The 15,374-nt window shown below is 48.2% G+C and overlaps 2 protein-coding genes across 8 annotated transcripts in view; one reads left to right on the top strand and one right to left on the bottom strand.

The window, feature by feature from the left end:
• Positions 1-15,374, top strand: part of SELENOV (selenoprotein V) — a 49,340-nt gene that overhangs the window by 10,728 nt on the left and 23,238 nt on the right. For all 7 annotated transcript variants that reach the window (XR_013530901.1, XR_013530902.1, XM_078359662.1 and 4 more), the window contains exon 2: positions 1,196-13,501. The gene's annotated coding sequence lies outside the window, so the exon portion shown is untranslated. The remainder of the gene's footprint in view (positions 1-1,195; positions 13,502-15,374) is intronic.
• PSMC4 (proteasome 26S subunit, ATPase 4) lies at positions 2,464-13,214 on the bottom strand. Its single transcript, XM_078359659.1, has 11 exons — positions 13,141-13,214; positions 12,140-12,238; positions 11,829-12,015; positions 10,002-10,148; positions 9,811-9,920; positions 9,616-9,709; positions 4,240-4,407; positions 4,078-4,154; positions 3,772-3,940; positions 3,508-3,563; positions 2,464-2,721 (listed from the first exon to the last, which is right to left on the bottom strand). The coding sequence occupies exons 1-11, from the start codon at positions 13,174-13,176 to the stop codon at positions 2,608-2,610; spliced, it is 1,257 nt and encodes a 418-aa protein (XP_078215785.1). The 5' UTR covers positions 13,177-13,214; the 3' UTR covers positions 2,464-2,607.

The raw sequence follows: 15,374 nt of genomic DNA, 5'->3' as shown, positions 1-15,374 counted from the left end.
AGTTTCTCAATTTCCAGCAAGACAAAACTGCTGGAATTTTGATTGGCATTGGGTTGTTTATAGATCAATTTGTGGACAATTAATACTTTTATTCTTTTTCTTTTTTGAGATGGGGTCTTGCTCCGTTGCTCAGGCTGGAATGTAGTGGCACAATCTCGGCTCACTGCAACCTCCACCTCCTGGGTTCAAGCCATTCTCCTGCCTCAGTCTCCCTAGTAGCTGGGATTGCAGGAACGCGCCACCACACCCGGCTAATTTTTGTATTTTTAGTAGAGACGGGGTTTCACCATATTGCCTAGGCTGGTCTAACTCCTGACCTCATGATCTGCCCAGCTTGGCCTGTAATCCAACGACTTTGGAGGCCAAGGCAGGCGGATCACCTGAGGTCGGGAGTTCAAGACCAGCCTGACCAACATGGTGAAACCCCGTCTTAATAAAAAAAAAATTTTAAGTTCCTATTTATTGCTGATATATATGTTTGATTTTTTTTCAGAGACAGTGGGTCTTGCTACATTGCCCAGGCTGAACTTGAACTCCCCAGTTCAAGCAATTCTCCTGTCTCAGGCTCCTGAGTTGTTGGGACTGTGGATGGTGCATGTCACCATGCCTGGCTTATATTTGATATTTTATGTTGACCTATGTTTAGCCACATTGCTGAATTCACTATTTAATTTTCATAGGTTTGTGTAGATTTAGATTTTAAATATATGCAATCATGACATTTGTGAATAATGAGAGTTCTATTTCTTTTCCAGTCCCATGACTTTTTTTCTTATCTTATTATGCTAGGTGGAACTTCAGTACATTTATGTATTTAGCTATTAGTAGTTTTATTGAGGTATAATTGACCTACAATAAATTAGGTACAATTTGGTAAGTTTTGACACACATGCTTGAAAAACCATCACCACAGTAAAAACAAACAAACGAAAAAACTAAAAATATCTATCACCTTCTACGCTTTTCTTTATAATCCGTCCCACCTGCCCCAAACCCCAGATAACCATTGGTATGCTTTGTCACTTAGATTAGTTTGCATTTTCTAAAACTTTATATAAATAGAATAATACAGTATGTATCATTTGTTGTCTGGATTCTATCACTCAGCATAATTATTTTGAATTTCATGTTTTTGCATACATCAGTAGTTCATTTTCATATTACTAAGTGGTGTTTTTTTTTTTTTTTGAGACAGAGTTTCGCTCTTGTACCCAGACTGGAGTGCAATGGCATGATCTCGGCTCTCCGCAACCTCCGCCTTCTGGGTTCAAGCAATTCTCCTGCCTCAGCCTCCCGAATAGCTGGGACTACAGGCGCGCACCACCATGCCCAGCTAATTTTTGTGTTTTTAGTAGAGACGGGGTTTCACCTAATTGACCAGGATGGTCTCGATCTCTCGACCTCATGATCCACCCGCCTCGGCCTCCCAAAGTGCTGGGATTATAGGCATGAGCCACCGCGCCCAGCCTCCTGAGTGGTGTTAAATTGCATACATACATTACAATTTGTATATCCATTCACTTGCTGGTGGACATTTGGGTTGTTTCCAGTTTTAGCCATTTCAAATAAAAATGATGAGGACATTTATTTACAAGTCTTCATATGGATGTATATGTTATTTTTTCTTAAGTAAATACACAGAAGTTGCTAAATCATCTGATAGGTGTGTATTTAGCATAAGAAATTATCAAACTGTTTTCCTAAGTGGCTTACCATTTCACATTCCCACCAGCAGTGTGTAAGAGTTCCACTTCTTGGCCAGGCGCAGTGGCTCACACCTGTAATCCCAACACTGTGGGAGGCCAAGGTGGGTGTATCATTCGAGGTCAGGAGTTCGAGACCAGTCTGGCCAATATGGTGAAACCCTGTATTAGCCAGGTGTGGTGGCAGGTGCCTGTGGTCCCAGCTACTTAGGAAGCTGAGGCAGGAGAATCATGAATATGAGAAGTGGAGGCAGCAGTGAGGTGAGATCTCACCACTGCACTCCAGCCTGGGTGCCAGAGCAAGACTCCATCTCAAAAAAATAAGAGTTCAGTTTCTCAGTCAACCTAGCCATATTTCAGGTGCTCATTAGCCAGCCATATGTGGCGAGCAGCTGCCATACTGGAGAACACAGAACATATCCATCAACATGGAAAAGTTCTGTTGGACAGCACTGGACACCTCCTTCCTCTGAACTCCCAAGGCCCGTGACCTGAACTTTTTATTGTCTTTTACCTGTAGGGAATGGGGCGATGCATAGGGGCTTTATTCCGTGATTAAGGACTGCCATCTTAGGTTCATTTTCCATCCCTTTCCCCACATTTTGGAAGTCATCTGGTTTGAATTCCTTGGTTCTCTCAAGCTGCTACCCAGGCCATGCACCTCGTCTCTCATCTGTCAGATCAAGATGGACCCAGAGGATCCTATTCAAGGCCCACATTCTCCAAAGGAGTTAAACTTCTAAGAAGAAATTAAATGGAATCGATCTTATCTATTTATTGAAGAAACCAATCCTGGGTAAAGAAAAAAGGGAATGAGGTTTTGGGACAGAGGTTCTGGGGGGAGGGGGGAGGGCCTGAGAGAAGAAGCCCCAGCCCGAGTTGTGTGGGGGAGGGAAGGGAGGGGTCACTTGTAAAACTCATGCTCCTGCTCGTCCTTCTTGATGACAGTCTTGTATGCTTTCTCGAAGTCCTTGGCCAGGACAATGTAGCGGTTCTCACGGACAGCCAACATTCCACTCTGTTGAAGGATAAGACTTAAAATCAGGCCGGGCCCGGTGGCTCAAGCCTATAATCCCAGCACTTTGGGAGGCCGAGGTGGGTGGATCACGAGGTCAAGAGGTCGAGACCATCCTGGTCAACATGGTGAAACCCTGTCTCTACTAAAAATACAAAAATTAGCTGGGCATGGTGGTGCGCGCCTGTAGTCCAAGCTACTCGGGAGGCTGAGGCAGGAGAACTGCTTGAACCCAGAAGGCGGAGGTTGCGGTGAGCCGAGATCGTGCCATTGCACTCCAGTCTGGGTAACAACAGTGAAACTCCGTCTCAAAAAAAAAAAAAGACTTAAAATCGACTTCCTGTGGCAGGGCATGATGGCTCACACCTATAATCCCAACACTTTGGGAAGCTGAGGTAGATGGATCACTTGAGCCCAGGAGTTTGAGACCAGCCTAGGCAACATGGTGAAACCCTGCCTCTACAAAAAATGCAAAAATTAGTCGGACATGGTGGCGTGCACCTGTAATCCCAGCTACTCGGGAGGCTGAGATGGGAGAATCACTGCAGTGAGTCATGATTGCGCCACTGCACTCCAGCCTGGGCGAGAGCCAGTCCCTGTCTCAAAGCAAAAAATAAAAAACAAAAAACCACCCCGTATACTCTCCAACCCTAGTAATGGTAAAGGAAGAGAGAGATGGGGCCCACAACCCAGGACAGCCATGAGGGGATAGAAGGACTATAGCAGAGTGATTGAGAGAAGGGTCCTTACACACCCACTACCTGGATCCAGAGAGAAACGACCACTTACCTCCTGACAGATGGAGTTGATATCAGCTCCTGAAATCTTATCTGGCCGGGCCACATCTGCAGTGAGTTAAGGAAACCATTCCCTGTAGGATGGGGTGAATGCCTGGGGCTGGAAGTCACCTTTGGCCATCTCTGTTACCTCCCCTCCTCCCTAGACCTTGGTCCTACCCCCGCAAGTCTGGGCTGTGGTGATGGCAGAAGTTGAATTGAAGATCTAATCCCCGTTCCCAACTGGGGCCCCTCCCTCACTTCTGGAGCAGGATACAATCTTCCAGGTCAACCTCCTCAGAGAGGTTCATCTTGCTGGTGATAGTGGAGAAAATCAATCTCTTCTGGCGGCGGTCAGGAAGTGGAAATTCAATTTTACGGTCCAGGCGTCCTGGCCGCAGCAGAGCTGGATCCAGGGTGTCTGCTCTGTTGGTGGCCATGATCACCTGGCATTGGGGGCAGGCCAACTCAGATCTCTGCACTCCTACCTCCTTCCCGTCATGATAACCGCCCCTCAGGTGCCAGCCCCGACCTTTCCCTGATTCCTACGCCAACCTCCCCTTGTTCATCACGAACCCCACACCTTGACATTGACATTCTGATCAAATCCATCCATCTGATTCAGCAGCTCCAGCAGGATCCTCTGAACCTCCCTGTCGGCTGAGAGTGCACAGCATGGTCATTCCCGGGCATCCTGTGCAACAAGCCCATCCAAGACCCTGGGCCTTGTTTTGGTATCACTCACCCCCAGTCTGAGCATCAAATCTCTTGGTGGCGATGGCATCGATCTCGTCTATGAAGATGATGGCAGGTGCATTCTCCTTGGCCAGGCGGAACACATCCCGGACCATGCGGGGGCCCTCACCCAGGTACTTCTGTACAAACTCCGAGCCCACGACCCGGATGAATGCAGCTGATGGCAGCATGACAAGGATTAGGCAGGGATGGGCCTCCTGAAAGGCCCATTCTGCTTCAACAGAAACTAAGAATTCCTTGAAGACATCCTTTTCCTTGGATACCCACACCTAGCAGTTGTGTCATTCTCTCAGGCCCGAGGCTGGGTCCCTCATCCAGCCCTGAGGAACAGCCATCTATTCATACCCCACAGTCACCCAGTGGCTTAAATTATGAATGTTCCTCACAGATGTGTCACTTTTTTTTTGTTTCAGATGGAGTCTCACTCTGTCACCCAGGCTGGAGTGCAATAGCATGATCTCTGCTCACTGCAACTTCCGCCTCCTGGGTTCAAGTGAGTCTCCTGCCTCAGCCTCCTGAGTAGCTGGGATTACAGGCGTGTGCTGCCACACCAAGCTAATAGTTGTATTTTTAGTAGAGACGAATTTTTACCATGTTGACTAGGCTGGTCTTGAACTCCTGACCTCAATGATCCACCCACCTCGGCCTCCCAAAGTTCTGGGATTACAGGCGTGAGCCACCGCACCCAGCCAGATGTGTCATATTTTTTGGTCCAACATTTAAAAATCAGGATATGAAATACTAAAATAAAAGGCTGGGCGCGGTGGCTCATGCCTATAATCCCAGCACTTTGGGAGGCCGAGGTGGGTGGATCACGAGGTCAAGAGATCAAGACCATCCTGGTCAACATGTTGAAACCCTGTCTCTACTAAAAAAAAATACAAAAATTAGCTGGGCATGGTGGTGCACGCCTATAGTCCCAGCTACTCGGGAGGCTGAGGCAGGAGAATTGCTTGAACCCAGGAGGCGGAGGTTGCGGTGAGCCGAGATTGTGCCATTGCACTCCAGCCTGGGTAACAAGAGTGAAACTCCGTCTCAAAAAAATAAATAAATAAAATAAACGAATGAATGAATAAAAGAATAGAAAAGAAAAAAATAAATTTCTGGAGCACTTGCAAAATCAGCAAGAAAACAGACATGCTGCCCATACACTAAGACGTCATACTGCCTTGCCAAGAGCTCTGAGTTCCTGTTTGCTATAAGGACCAGCTTTTTAATTTCCTGAAAAAAAATCAGGGCCCATGGGCATGTCTTCTGATATAACTGAAATTGGTAATAGGGTTGAAGACAGATTTGTTCTGGGCCCTCCCTTTGGACTTGTTTATTTTTTAAACAAGCAAGATAGATCTCACTTTCTTGCCCAGATTGGAATACAGTGGTGTGATCATAGCTTACTACAGCCTCAATCTCCTGGGCTCAAGCAATCCCCTCTCTTCAGCCTTCTGAGTAGCCAGGACTATAGGCATGTAGCCACACCTAGCTTTTTAAAATTTTTGAGGAGATGGGGTCTTCCTATATTGCCCAGGCTGGTCTCAAACTCCTGGCCTCAAGGGATCCTCCTGGCTTAGTCTCCCAAAGTGCTGGGATTATAGGCATGAGATACCCCAGGCTTGACCTTGCCCTTGTTTCTTAAAGTTACACTTGTTTCTTCTTCTTTTTTTTTTTTTTTTTGAGGTAGAGTTCACTCTTGTTGCCCTGGCTGGAGTGCAATGGCACAATCTTGGCTCACTGCAACCTCTGCCTCCCAGGTTCAAAGCAATTCTCCTGCCTCAGCCTCCTGAGTACCTGGGATAACAGGCATGCGCCACCACACCCAGCTAATTTTGTATTTTTAGTAGAGACAGGATTTCTCCATGTTGGTCAGGCTGGTCTTGAACTCCTGACCTCAGGTGATCTACCCACCTCAGCCTCCCAAAGTGTTGGGATTACAGGCATGAGCCCCCGCGCCCAGCCAAAGTAACACTTGCTTCTTAAGGATCTGATGCTTTGTGTTGTACAGAGCATACCCCCAGTAGTCTCCTTCCAGCTACCAGAGAAGCAAGACATACAGTCCATACATGTGGACAGGGTGGTTTTATGTCCTAAACTATGAAATGTTCAAGGCTTCATCCCTGCCCTGTTCACTCCCTAAGATCCAGACTTGACACCTGGCTCAAGGGGTCCCTCTTTCTGGATACTTCCATCAGCTGGGGGCTCATTCAGCATCCTCACCTCAAGGTTTCTTTTTCTGCTCTAAACACACCCTGACCAACTGACTCTGGCCATACATTTACTTAGCTGTTCTGCAAATGTCCAGTCAGTTCCACATGAAATCACCATCTCTGGAACCCAGCCTGCCCGTTGGCCTTCCCTACTCTATCACTACAGTCCCCTTCCTACCATAACCTTCCCTGTCCTCCCAATCTCTCAGCCCCCTCTGGGCTCTGCTACTCCTTCCATCTACCCTGGAATGGGCTCCTGCTTCAGTTTCTCACTCTTGATAAGCCGTACTGCCACCAGAACAAATAGATGAATTCCCCCCGAAAAAAGAAAGAGAAAAAAAGGCTCACACCTGTGATCCCAACACTTTGGGAAGCCGAGGCAGGAGGATGGCTTGAGCCCAGGAGTTCAAGACCAGCCTAGGCAACATAGCAAGACCACGTCTCTACTAAAAATACAAAAAATTAGCTGGGCATGGTGGCGCGTGCCTGTAATCCCAGCTACTCAGGAGGCTGAGGCAGGAGAATTGCCTGAACCCAGGAGGCGGAGGTTGCGGTGAGCCGAGATGGCGCCATTGCACTCCAGCCTGGGTAACAAGAGTGAAACTCCGTCTCAAAATAAATAAATAAATAAAGATATAAAAATTAGTTGGGAACGGTGGCACATGCCTGTAGTCCCAGCTACTCAGGAGACTGAGGTGGTGGGGATTGCTTGAGCCCAGGAGACTGAGGTTGCAGTGAGCTATGAGTGCACCACTGCACTCCAGCCTGGGTGATAGAACAAGACCCTGTCTCTATAGAAAACAAAACAAAACTCAACCCCAGTCAGCAGCTTTTCCCATGTCTACATCCCTTCTGCACCTTCTCTCTTCCCTCCCTCTTCCAGTGACAAACCACCCAGTTCACTCAGAAAAATGACAGAACTGGAAGTCAGCCGGGTGCAGTGGCTCAAGCCTGTAATCCCAGCACTTTGGGAGGCCGAGGCGGGCGGATCACCAGGTCAAAAGATTGAGACCATCCTGGCCAACATAGTGAAACCCCATCTCTACTAAAAATACAAAAATTAGCTGGGTGTGGTGTCGTGTGCCTGTGGTCCCAGCTACTTGGGAGGCCGAGGCAGGAGAATTGCATGAACCCGGGAGGTGGAGGTTGCAGTGAGCCAAGATTGTGCCACTGCACTCCAGCCTCGTGCCTGGCAACAGAGCGAGACTCTGTCTCAAAAAAAAAAAAAAAAAGAACTGGAAGTCAGGGTCTCTCAATTTCTGTTCCTACTCAGCCAAGCTTATTTGTCTTCACTGGATTGGAACTCAGGACAGAACAAGGACACTAGTGGAAAATTGGTAAAATTTGAAGGAGGTCTATACTTTAGTTCATAGTATTGTACCATTGTTAATTTCCTGATTTTCCTAATTGTATTATGGTTACATAAGATAATAACATTAGGGAATCTCAGTGAAGGGTACACAGGGCCACATTGGAAGAACTGTCTTGGGCCACACATAATAAAATACACTAACATTAATGACAGCTGATGAGCTTAAAAAAAAATCAGCCAGGTGTGGTAGCTCATGCCTGTAATCCCAGCACTTTGGGAGCCCAAGACAGGTGGATCATGAGGTCAGGAGTTCAAGACCAGCCTGGCCAGGATGGTGAAACTCCATCTCTACTAAAAATACAAAAATTAGCTGGATGAGGTGGCATGTACCTGTAATTCCAGCTACTCAAGAGGCTGAGGCAGGAGAATTGCTTGAACCCAGGAGGCGAACTTTGCAGAGAACCAAGATCATGTCACTGCATTCCAGCCTGGGCGACAGAGCAAGACTCTGTCTAAAAACAAAAATCTCATCATGTTTTAAGAAAGTTTACGAATTTGTGTTGGGCCACATTCAAAGCCATCCTGGCCATGTGTGGGCCATGGGTTGGACAGGCTTGTGCTATATAATCTATCGACTTGTTTATCTCTTTTCTTTTCCAACTAAGACATCACCTCTATAAGGAGATGTTCTGTTCACTGCCAAGTCTCTGGCATCTACAACACATCCTAGCACATAGTAGGTGCTCAGTAAACAATCGATGAATGACTAAGTTCTAGGAGTCTTTTTTTTCCCAGTCAAGGCAAGTGACATCTCTAATTGTCATCTTTGCATTCCAGCACAAAGCCTGGTACAGAGTAAAAGTTCAATGAAGTACCAAACAAATGAGTAGCAATGACAACAGGTAACATTTATTGTCCATTCTAGACGCTTTGTGTCAAATTGCTCTTCTTAACAACCACTCCAGAAAAAGAGATACTATGATTGTCTTCATCTGACAATTAGGGAAACTGAGTCACAGACAGGTTAACTTACTGAGGATCACATAAGAAGTTGGTGGGGAAGTAAGATTTCAAAGCCAGGCAGTCTGGCCCCAGAAAACACATTGCTTAACTACTCCCTCCTGCTGTTCCCTGGCTCACATGTATTAAGATCTGAAAATATGCTTAAGATTTTAGGGCTTTAACATCAAACACAAAAAGAGTTACACGTAAGTGATTTTCAGACATTTTTGTCTGGTACCTACAATAAGAAATACATTTTTGGGGCCAGGTGCATGGCTCATGCCTATATAATCCCAGCACTTTGGGAGGCTGAGGTGGGAGGATCCCTTGAGCCCAGGAGTTCAAGGCCAGCCTGGGCAACATACAAAAAAATTTAAAAATATATATATTTTTGAAGAACCACAAGAATACATGAATGTGCACATGTGTATGAAACAAGTTTCACAAAACAGACGAACTTGCACCATATATACTTGTACCATGTATAAATAATACCACGTGGATGTGCTCTGCTACTTTCTGTTCTATTTCTTGTTTCAAAATGTTGGCTGCAACCCACAAACTGAAATTCATAATTACTAATGGGTCGCAACCCATTGTAGGAAAACACTGCATTATTTCATTAACTGCTCACAATCGCTGGGTGAAATGAGTCTTTTACTATGAGGAAAGGCCCAAGGAGCTGAAGCCAGCACAGCCAGTAACATGCACACGTGGGCTGTGACCCCAGAGTCTATGTTTCTGATCACTGTGCAGTGCCACTTCCTGGGAAGAGTAAGCAAGCAGGAAGCAAGACGAAGAGGCCAGAAGATTAGAGCTCGGGGCAGGGGCAGAGGGTGATATGCCTCACCTGTCGTGTGATGTGCCACCGCCTTTGCCAACATGGTCTTCCCGCAGCCAGGTGGGCCATACATGAGGACGCCTCGGGGAGGATCAATGCCGATCTGAAACCCAGAGAAGGGAAGAGAAGTGTGAGTTAGGAGTCTCACCCCTAACCCCAGAGCCAACTAGGCCTCTCCCTTCCCTGCCACCTGCATTGCCTCACCTGCTTGTAGAGCTCGAAATGCGTGAGTGGGAGCTCCACGGCCTCTCGCACCTCCTGCTTCTGGATGTCCATGCCTCCGATGTCTGCATACATCACGTCTGGCTTCTGGTCTGGTGGAAGAGCAGAGCTGGGGCTCCCGGCCAGGTCCTCAAGGTCCCCATGGGACCCCCAGCTGCAGGCTCCCCCTTTACCTGAGGTGAGCATCATGATGCTGCTGTCAGCTTCAGGGGGCAGCACGTCCACCAGTGCATTGCTGTGCTTGTGGAGGGCCACTGAGGCATTGGGCTTGAGTAGCTCCCGATCGATGGTGCTCAGGATGCGCACATAGTAGTTGGAGCCTGCAAGAAGGGAGAAGGAAAACAAGAAGTGTGAGAGCCTGGAAACTGCCCCTTCCCCGTTCCTTCCTCCTAATCTCACAGTCACACCCCACTACGCCGCCAGCATCTCTGGCTGAGACACTGAGGGGTCTCCTCTCAGCTTCCATCCTTCCTCCTGCTGTCCATCCCCAACATTCATACAAGCTCCTTGTCTACCACTCTGATTCCCTCTTGAGCTCCAGCCCTGGCTGTCCAGCAGGCCTCCTCCTGCAACATCTCATGCTTGTGAGGCACACTTCCCTTTCCAAGCTCAATGTCTCTCCTGTCAGACCTGGCTGACCAGCAGCCTCCTGGACACCTCCCATGAGCTATGGATTGCCCTCCCTGTCTTCCCACAAACCTACTCCTGTACCCATGGAGCCATCTCAGGGAAAGCCCCACTGTCCCAACTCCTACAGGTCAAAGATAGAGGCCTCATTCTGAATACCACCCTCACCTCACTTCCTCACAGCCCACCAGTCCAATTCCAGGCACAATTGCACACCTTTCTCCACAACCTTTACAAGAACATTGCTTGGTCTAGAGGAGCAGAGCCGAGAAACATAAAAAAACAGTTAAGATGCCAGTGACAATGACTATCATGAGGGCAAGGCCTGGACCTATATAAACAACAGCAGCTACAATATACTCTGATAAGGACACGGAGTTCTTATCAAAGCCCAATCTTTTTTTTTTTTTTGAGATAGAGTGTGTTGCTCTGTTGCCCAGGCTGGAGTAGTGTTTCGATCTCAGCTCACTGAAACCTCTACCTCCTGGGTTCAACAGATTCTTGTGCCTCAACCACCTGAGGAGCTGGGATTGCTGGCGTGCACCACCACACGCAGCTAATTTTTATATTTTTAGTTGAGATGGGGTTTCGCCATGTTGCCCAGGCTGGTCTCAAACTTCTGGCCTCAAGCGATCTTCCCACCTCGGTCTCCCAAAGTGCTGGAATTATACATGTGAGGCACCGTGCCTGGCCCCAGAGCCCAATCTCTTAACACTCTCACTCATCGTTTCAAACTGCAGGCCCCAACCCAGTAGTAGCTGTGAAATCAATTTGGAAGGTCATGATCAGAACTGTGTTTAAAGCAAAACAGATTAGAATAGGATAGAAAACATCAGAGTATACCACACACAGGCTAAATATCTCATGGCAAAACTTATGTTTTATACATCTATCTAAAGAGTAAGAGACAGAGACAGACATTCAAAATGTAAAATATATTTCTGGCTGGGTGCAGTGGCTCACACCTGTAATCCCAGCACTTTGGGAGGCTGAGGTGGGTGGATCACCTAAGGTCAGGAGTTCAAGACCAGCCTGGCCAACGTGGTGAAACCCTGACTCTATTAATAATACAAAAATTAGCCAGGCTGCTTGGGAGGCTGAAGCAGGAGAATTGCTTGAACCCAGGAGGCAGAGGTTGCAGTCAGCTGTGAGATCATGCCACTGCACTCCAGCCTGGACAACAAGAGTGAAACTGTCTTAAAAAAAAAAAAAAGTTTCGCCATGTGGTATATGTATTTCTACCTTTGGATCAGTCAGAATACTCTGAAGAACACTGTACTTCCATGCCTTGTTTGCTGCTACCTAGCACATGGTAGGAAATAGTTGTTAAGTGGCCAGGTGAATGAAGGAGGTGTCCTTGGCCACCCACACACCTGTGGTAGAGCCCACAATGGCTGTATTCTGATCCACAGCCTCCAGAAATTGTCCGATGACCAGCGGGATGCTTTGGATTCGCTTCACCTCCTCCTGGGCATGGAGGAATTCCTTTTTCAGGTTCTTTTGCTCATCCTTGATGTATTCCTCCTGTACCTCCAGGAACTCCAGCTCTTGCTGCAGCTTCTGTGAGTAGAGAGGGGACAGAAGGGGATGGCTCCAGCCCTTGCTGATCCAGAGAGTGGTGGAAAGTGGGGAGAGTATGAGATGCCAGGTCCTGTGCAAGGTCTGGGTTGGGGGTTGAAGGTACCTTGTAGCGGCTGTACAGGTCTTCCAGGTCCTCAGGCTCAGGGCCCAGGAAGGACAGACTAGTCTGGGGCCGGGACACGGACAGTGCTGGGATTTCATCCTAGACCAAAGGAGAAAACTCAAGTTGGAAGAAGACGGTCCTCTCATGAAAGCGTCTCAACTTCACTAATGTTTGTTCCCTTCCCCACTTCACCATGAAGTCACTTAGCCCCTAATAAACCCCTGACATAGTAAGACCCTCTATGTAGATCCTGGAAACCTCTTGGTCCCCTAAACAAGCCCCTTATGTCAACTCGCCCCTCACACAGATCTTATGCTATCATATACCACTCAAAATGTCCCCAGTGTCACACAACCCCCAACTAGGATCTAAATGTCACATCAACTCCTTATGAGACACAAATGACACCCAATCCTCCTCAAGAGGTTCCTAATGTCACATGGCTCTCCCAGATAGGCTGTTAAAGTGACAGCGACTTCAAAGAGTGCTAACATTCCCTAGTTTTCACTCAAAGATCCCATATGTCACAGTCTCCCAACTCTCCTTAGACCTAAACATCACTCAGCCAAACAACAGATAATACCTAACTACCCGCCTCATTACCCCCATCAGCAAAGCCCTGAACATCAGTCAGCCCCACAGCCTAGCCCTGGGGGTAACTCGGCCGCATCGCTGGGTCCCATACATCACTCACCGTCTGACCCAATCCCAACGCCGGATCGCCGACGTCACCAAGCACTCCCGGTCAGGGTTCGAAATCAATAGTCTCAAAGACCTACTAACGTCACTCCCCCAGCCCCGCTTTCTGAGCCTTACTTCCTATCATCACTCGGTCACCGAGACAGGCCTCCGAACGGCACAAAGCTCTCTCCACTGAGGCCTCTGAAATCACCCCAGCCCGGACTGGGATCCTCGAAGCCATTCATTCCTCCACTCAGGTCTGGCTTCACCCTCTCCGCGTGATCCCGTCCCTGACTAAAAAGCCCAACTCCCCACTGTACCTGAGCCTTCTCCACCAAGATGCCTATCTCCTCCATAGTGACCAAGCCGGCCTCTGTGTGGCTTGGGATGCTCTGTCACCGCTTCCGCTGACGACAACGGAAGTCCCAGGCTGAGAAGGATTCTGGGAAGCGTAGTTTAAGTTACCTCTGAGAGGGGTTGGGCAAGATAGGATGAAGGGCTCGTCTGGGCTCCGCCCCCAACATACTCTCAGGCGCCGTCAGTACCCGCGGGTGCAGGGGCGGGACCAGGACCAGAGCAGTTCACGTGCGCAGTGTAGCGCCACGGCGCCATTTCGCCCTGTAACTGAAGGAGGGGGTTTTTCTCCCGGAGATGGCGCATCCCGGTTGCTCTTTCAGCGGAGTAAGTTCGCAGAGATCTGGCACTGACAGTTTGGCAGCCAGCTGCTCTTCGCTTTCATTTAGTGTCTGGGCTGGAGGGGCCTTGAGCTGGGCTGCACAGACGGGATCTCCACGTGGGGCTGATCCCAAGATTGTGCGGCGCAGGGGCGTGGGAAGGTCCGAGCTGCCCCAGAAGGTGACCCTTCATACCGGGCTTTGCCCCGGGAGTGAGGAGCCCCAAGCCCGCAGTGAGCAACCAGTCAAACAGAACCCACGCGTCTAGGCTGGGGAAAATGAGGCAGAGTGCCCAAAAGTTGGGTTGCACAGGAGACCCATAGATCTTAATTGTGTACCCCAGGTTTCCGCCTTACAGACCTATTGCCAGGCCCTGTGCTTAAGCTTTACAGGCATCAACGTAGCAGATACCATGTTTCCTTATTTATAGAGAAGGAAACAAGCCCAGAGCCACGAAGCCACCAGCCACAGTCACAACGGGCCGAAGGGACAAAACACAGATTGGGACCCAGGTCTGACTGTCCCCAAAGTGGTGGGATTACAGGCCTGAGCTACCTCGCCTGACCTGGGCAACTCTTAATTCTGTATCTCAGGTTTCTACTTTACACCCAAAAGGCAACCTGGATTTTTACTTGAGGCTTAGAAGTTATCACTTAAAATGGAATCCGTCATCTTGTCCCTGGCCTCCTCTCCTCCCTGTTTCTAGGCTTCGAACTCAAACTCATCTGAGAGCTTTGCCTTTATTCCCCGAAGCCCAGTTAAATAATCACCAGGTTCTCTCTGGCCCCTTTGATAATGACAAATCAGTGTATCCCTTTGCAATTTTTATGGATAATAATCATTTCCTGAACCCTGACTTGTCAAGGAAAACAAAAATCAGGCCAAGTGCTCATTCCTGCTCTTGTAATCTCAGAACTTTGGGAGCGAAGGCAGGAGGATTGCTTGAGCCCAGGAGTTCAAGACCACCTTGGGCAACACAGTGAGACCCCATCTCTAAAAAAAAAGAAACTTTAAAAATTAACCCAGCACAATCATGCACCCATAGTTCCAGCTACTCAGGAGGCTGAAGTGGGAGGATCGCTTGAGCCCAGGAGGTCAAGGCTGCATGCAGTGAGCCAAGATTGTGCCACTGCACTCCAGCCTGGGTGACAGAGTGAGAACCTGTCTTGAAAAAAAGAAAGAGAAAAAAACTTTCAAAGAATTTAAGTTAGTTTTATTCCGAAGTCTTACTGAGGATTGGAACCTGGGAGAGTCAGATAATCTGTTGGACTGCTCCAAAGTGTTTCAGCCTGAAGTTTTTAAGCAATTCTTGTGTGTCAGCCTCCTGAGTAGCTGGGATTATAGGCATGTATCACCACGCCCGGCTAATTTTTGTATTTTTAGTAGAGATGAGGTTTCACCATGTTGGCCTGGCTAGTCTCAAACTCCTGACTTCAAGTAATTTGCCCGCCTCGGTCTCCCAAAGTGCTAGGATTACAGGCGTGAACCTCCACACCTGGCCAAGAAATACCCATCTAAGGCATTGAACAGAAGGGAAAACTAGAGCAGGGAATGGTTCAGTTGACTAAAATTCATCTCTTCTGGTTCAAACTCAGCATTTTATTCCTCTCAACTACACTGCTTTCTAAAATGAGTCCTTTGTCTGGGGGTGGTGGCATGTGCCTGTGGTCCCACCTACTCAAGAGGCAGAGGTGGGAGGATCACTTGAATCCGGGAGGTCGAGGTTGCAGTGAGCTATAATTACACCACTGTATTCTATCCTGGGTGACAGATCAAGACCCTGCCTTAAAAAATAATAAAATAAAAGGTGTCCTGAGCAGATGTTGAAGTGAGGGTGTTCCCAGATCTGAGACTTTAAGACCTTGGATGAGACTGAGTGG

Source organism: Callithrix jacchus, chromosome 22, assembly GCF_049354715.1.
Source record: "Callithrix jacchus isolate 240 chromosome 22, calJac240_pri, whole genome shotgun sequence".
Classification (NCBI taxonomy): Eukaryota; Metazoa; Chordata; class Mammalia; order Primates; family Cebidae; genus Callithrix; species Callithrix jacchus.
Note: the sequence above shows the minus strand (reverse complement) of the source record. Positions and strands in the feature narration are given on the sequence as shown.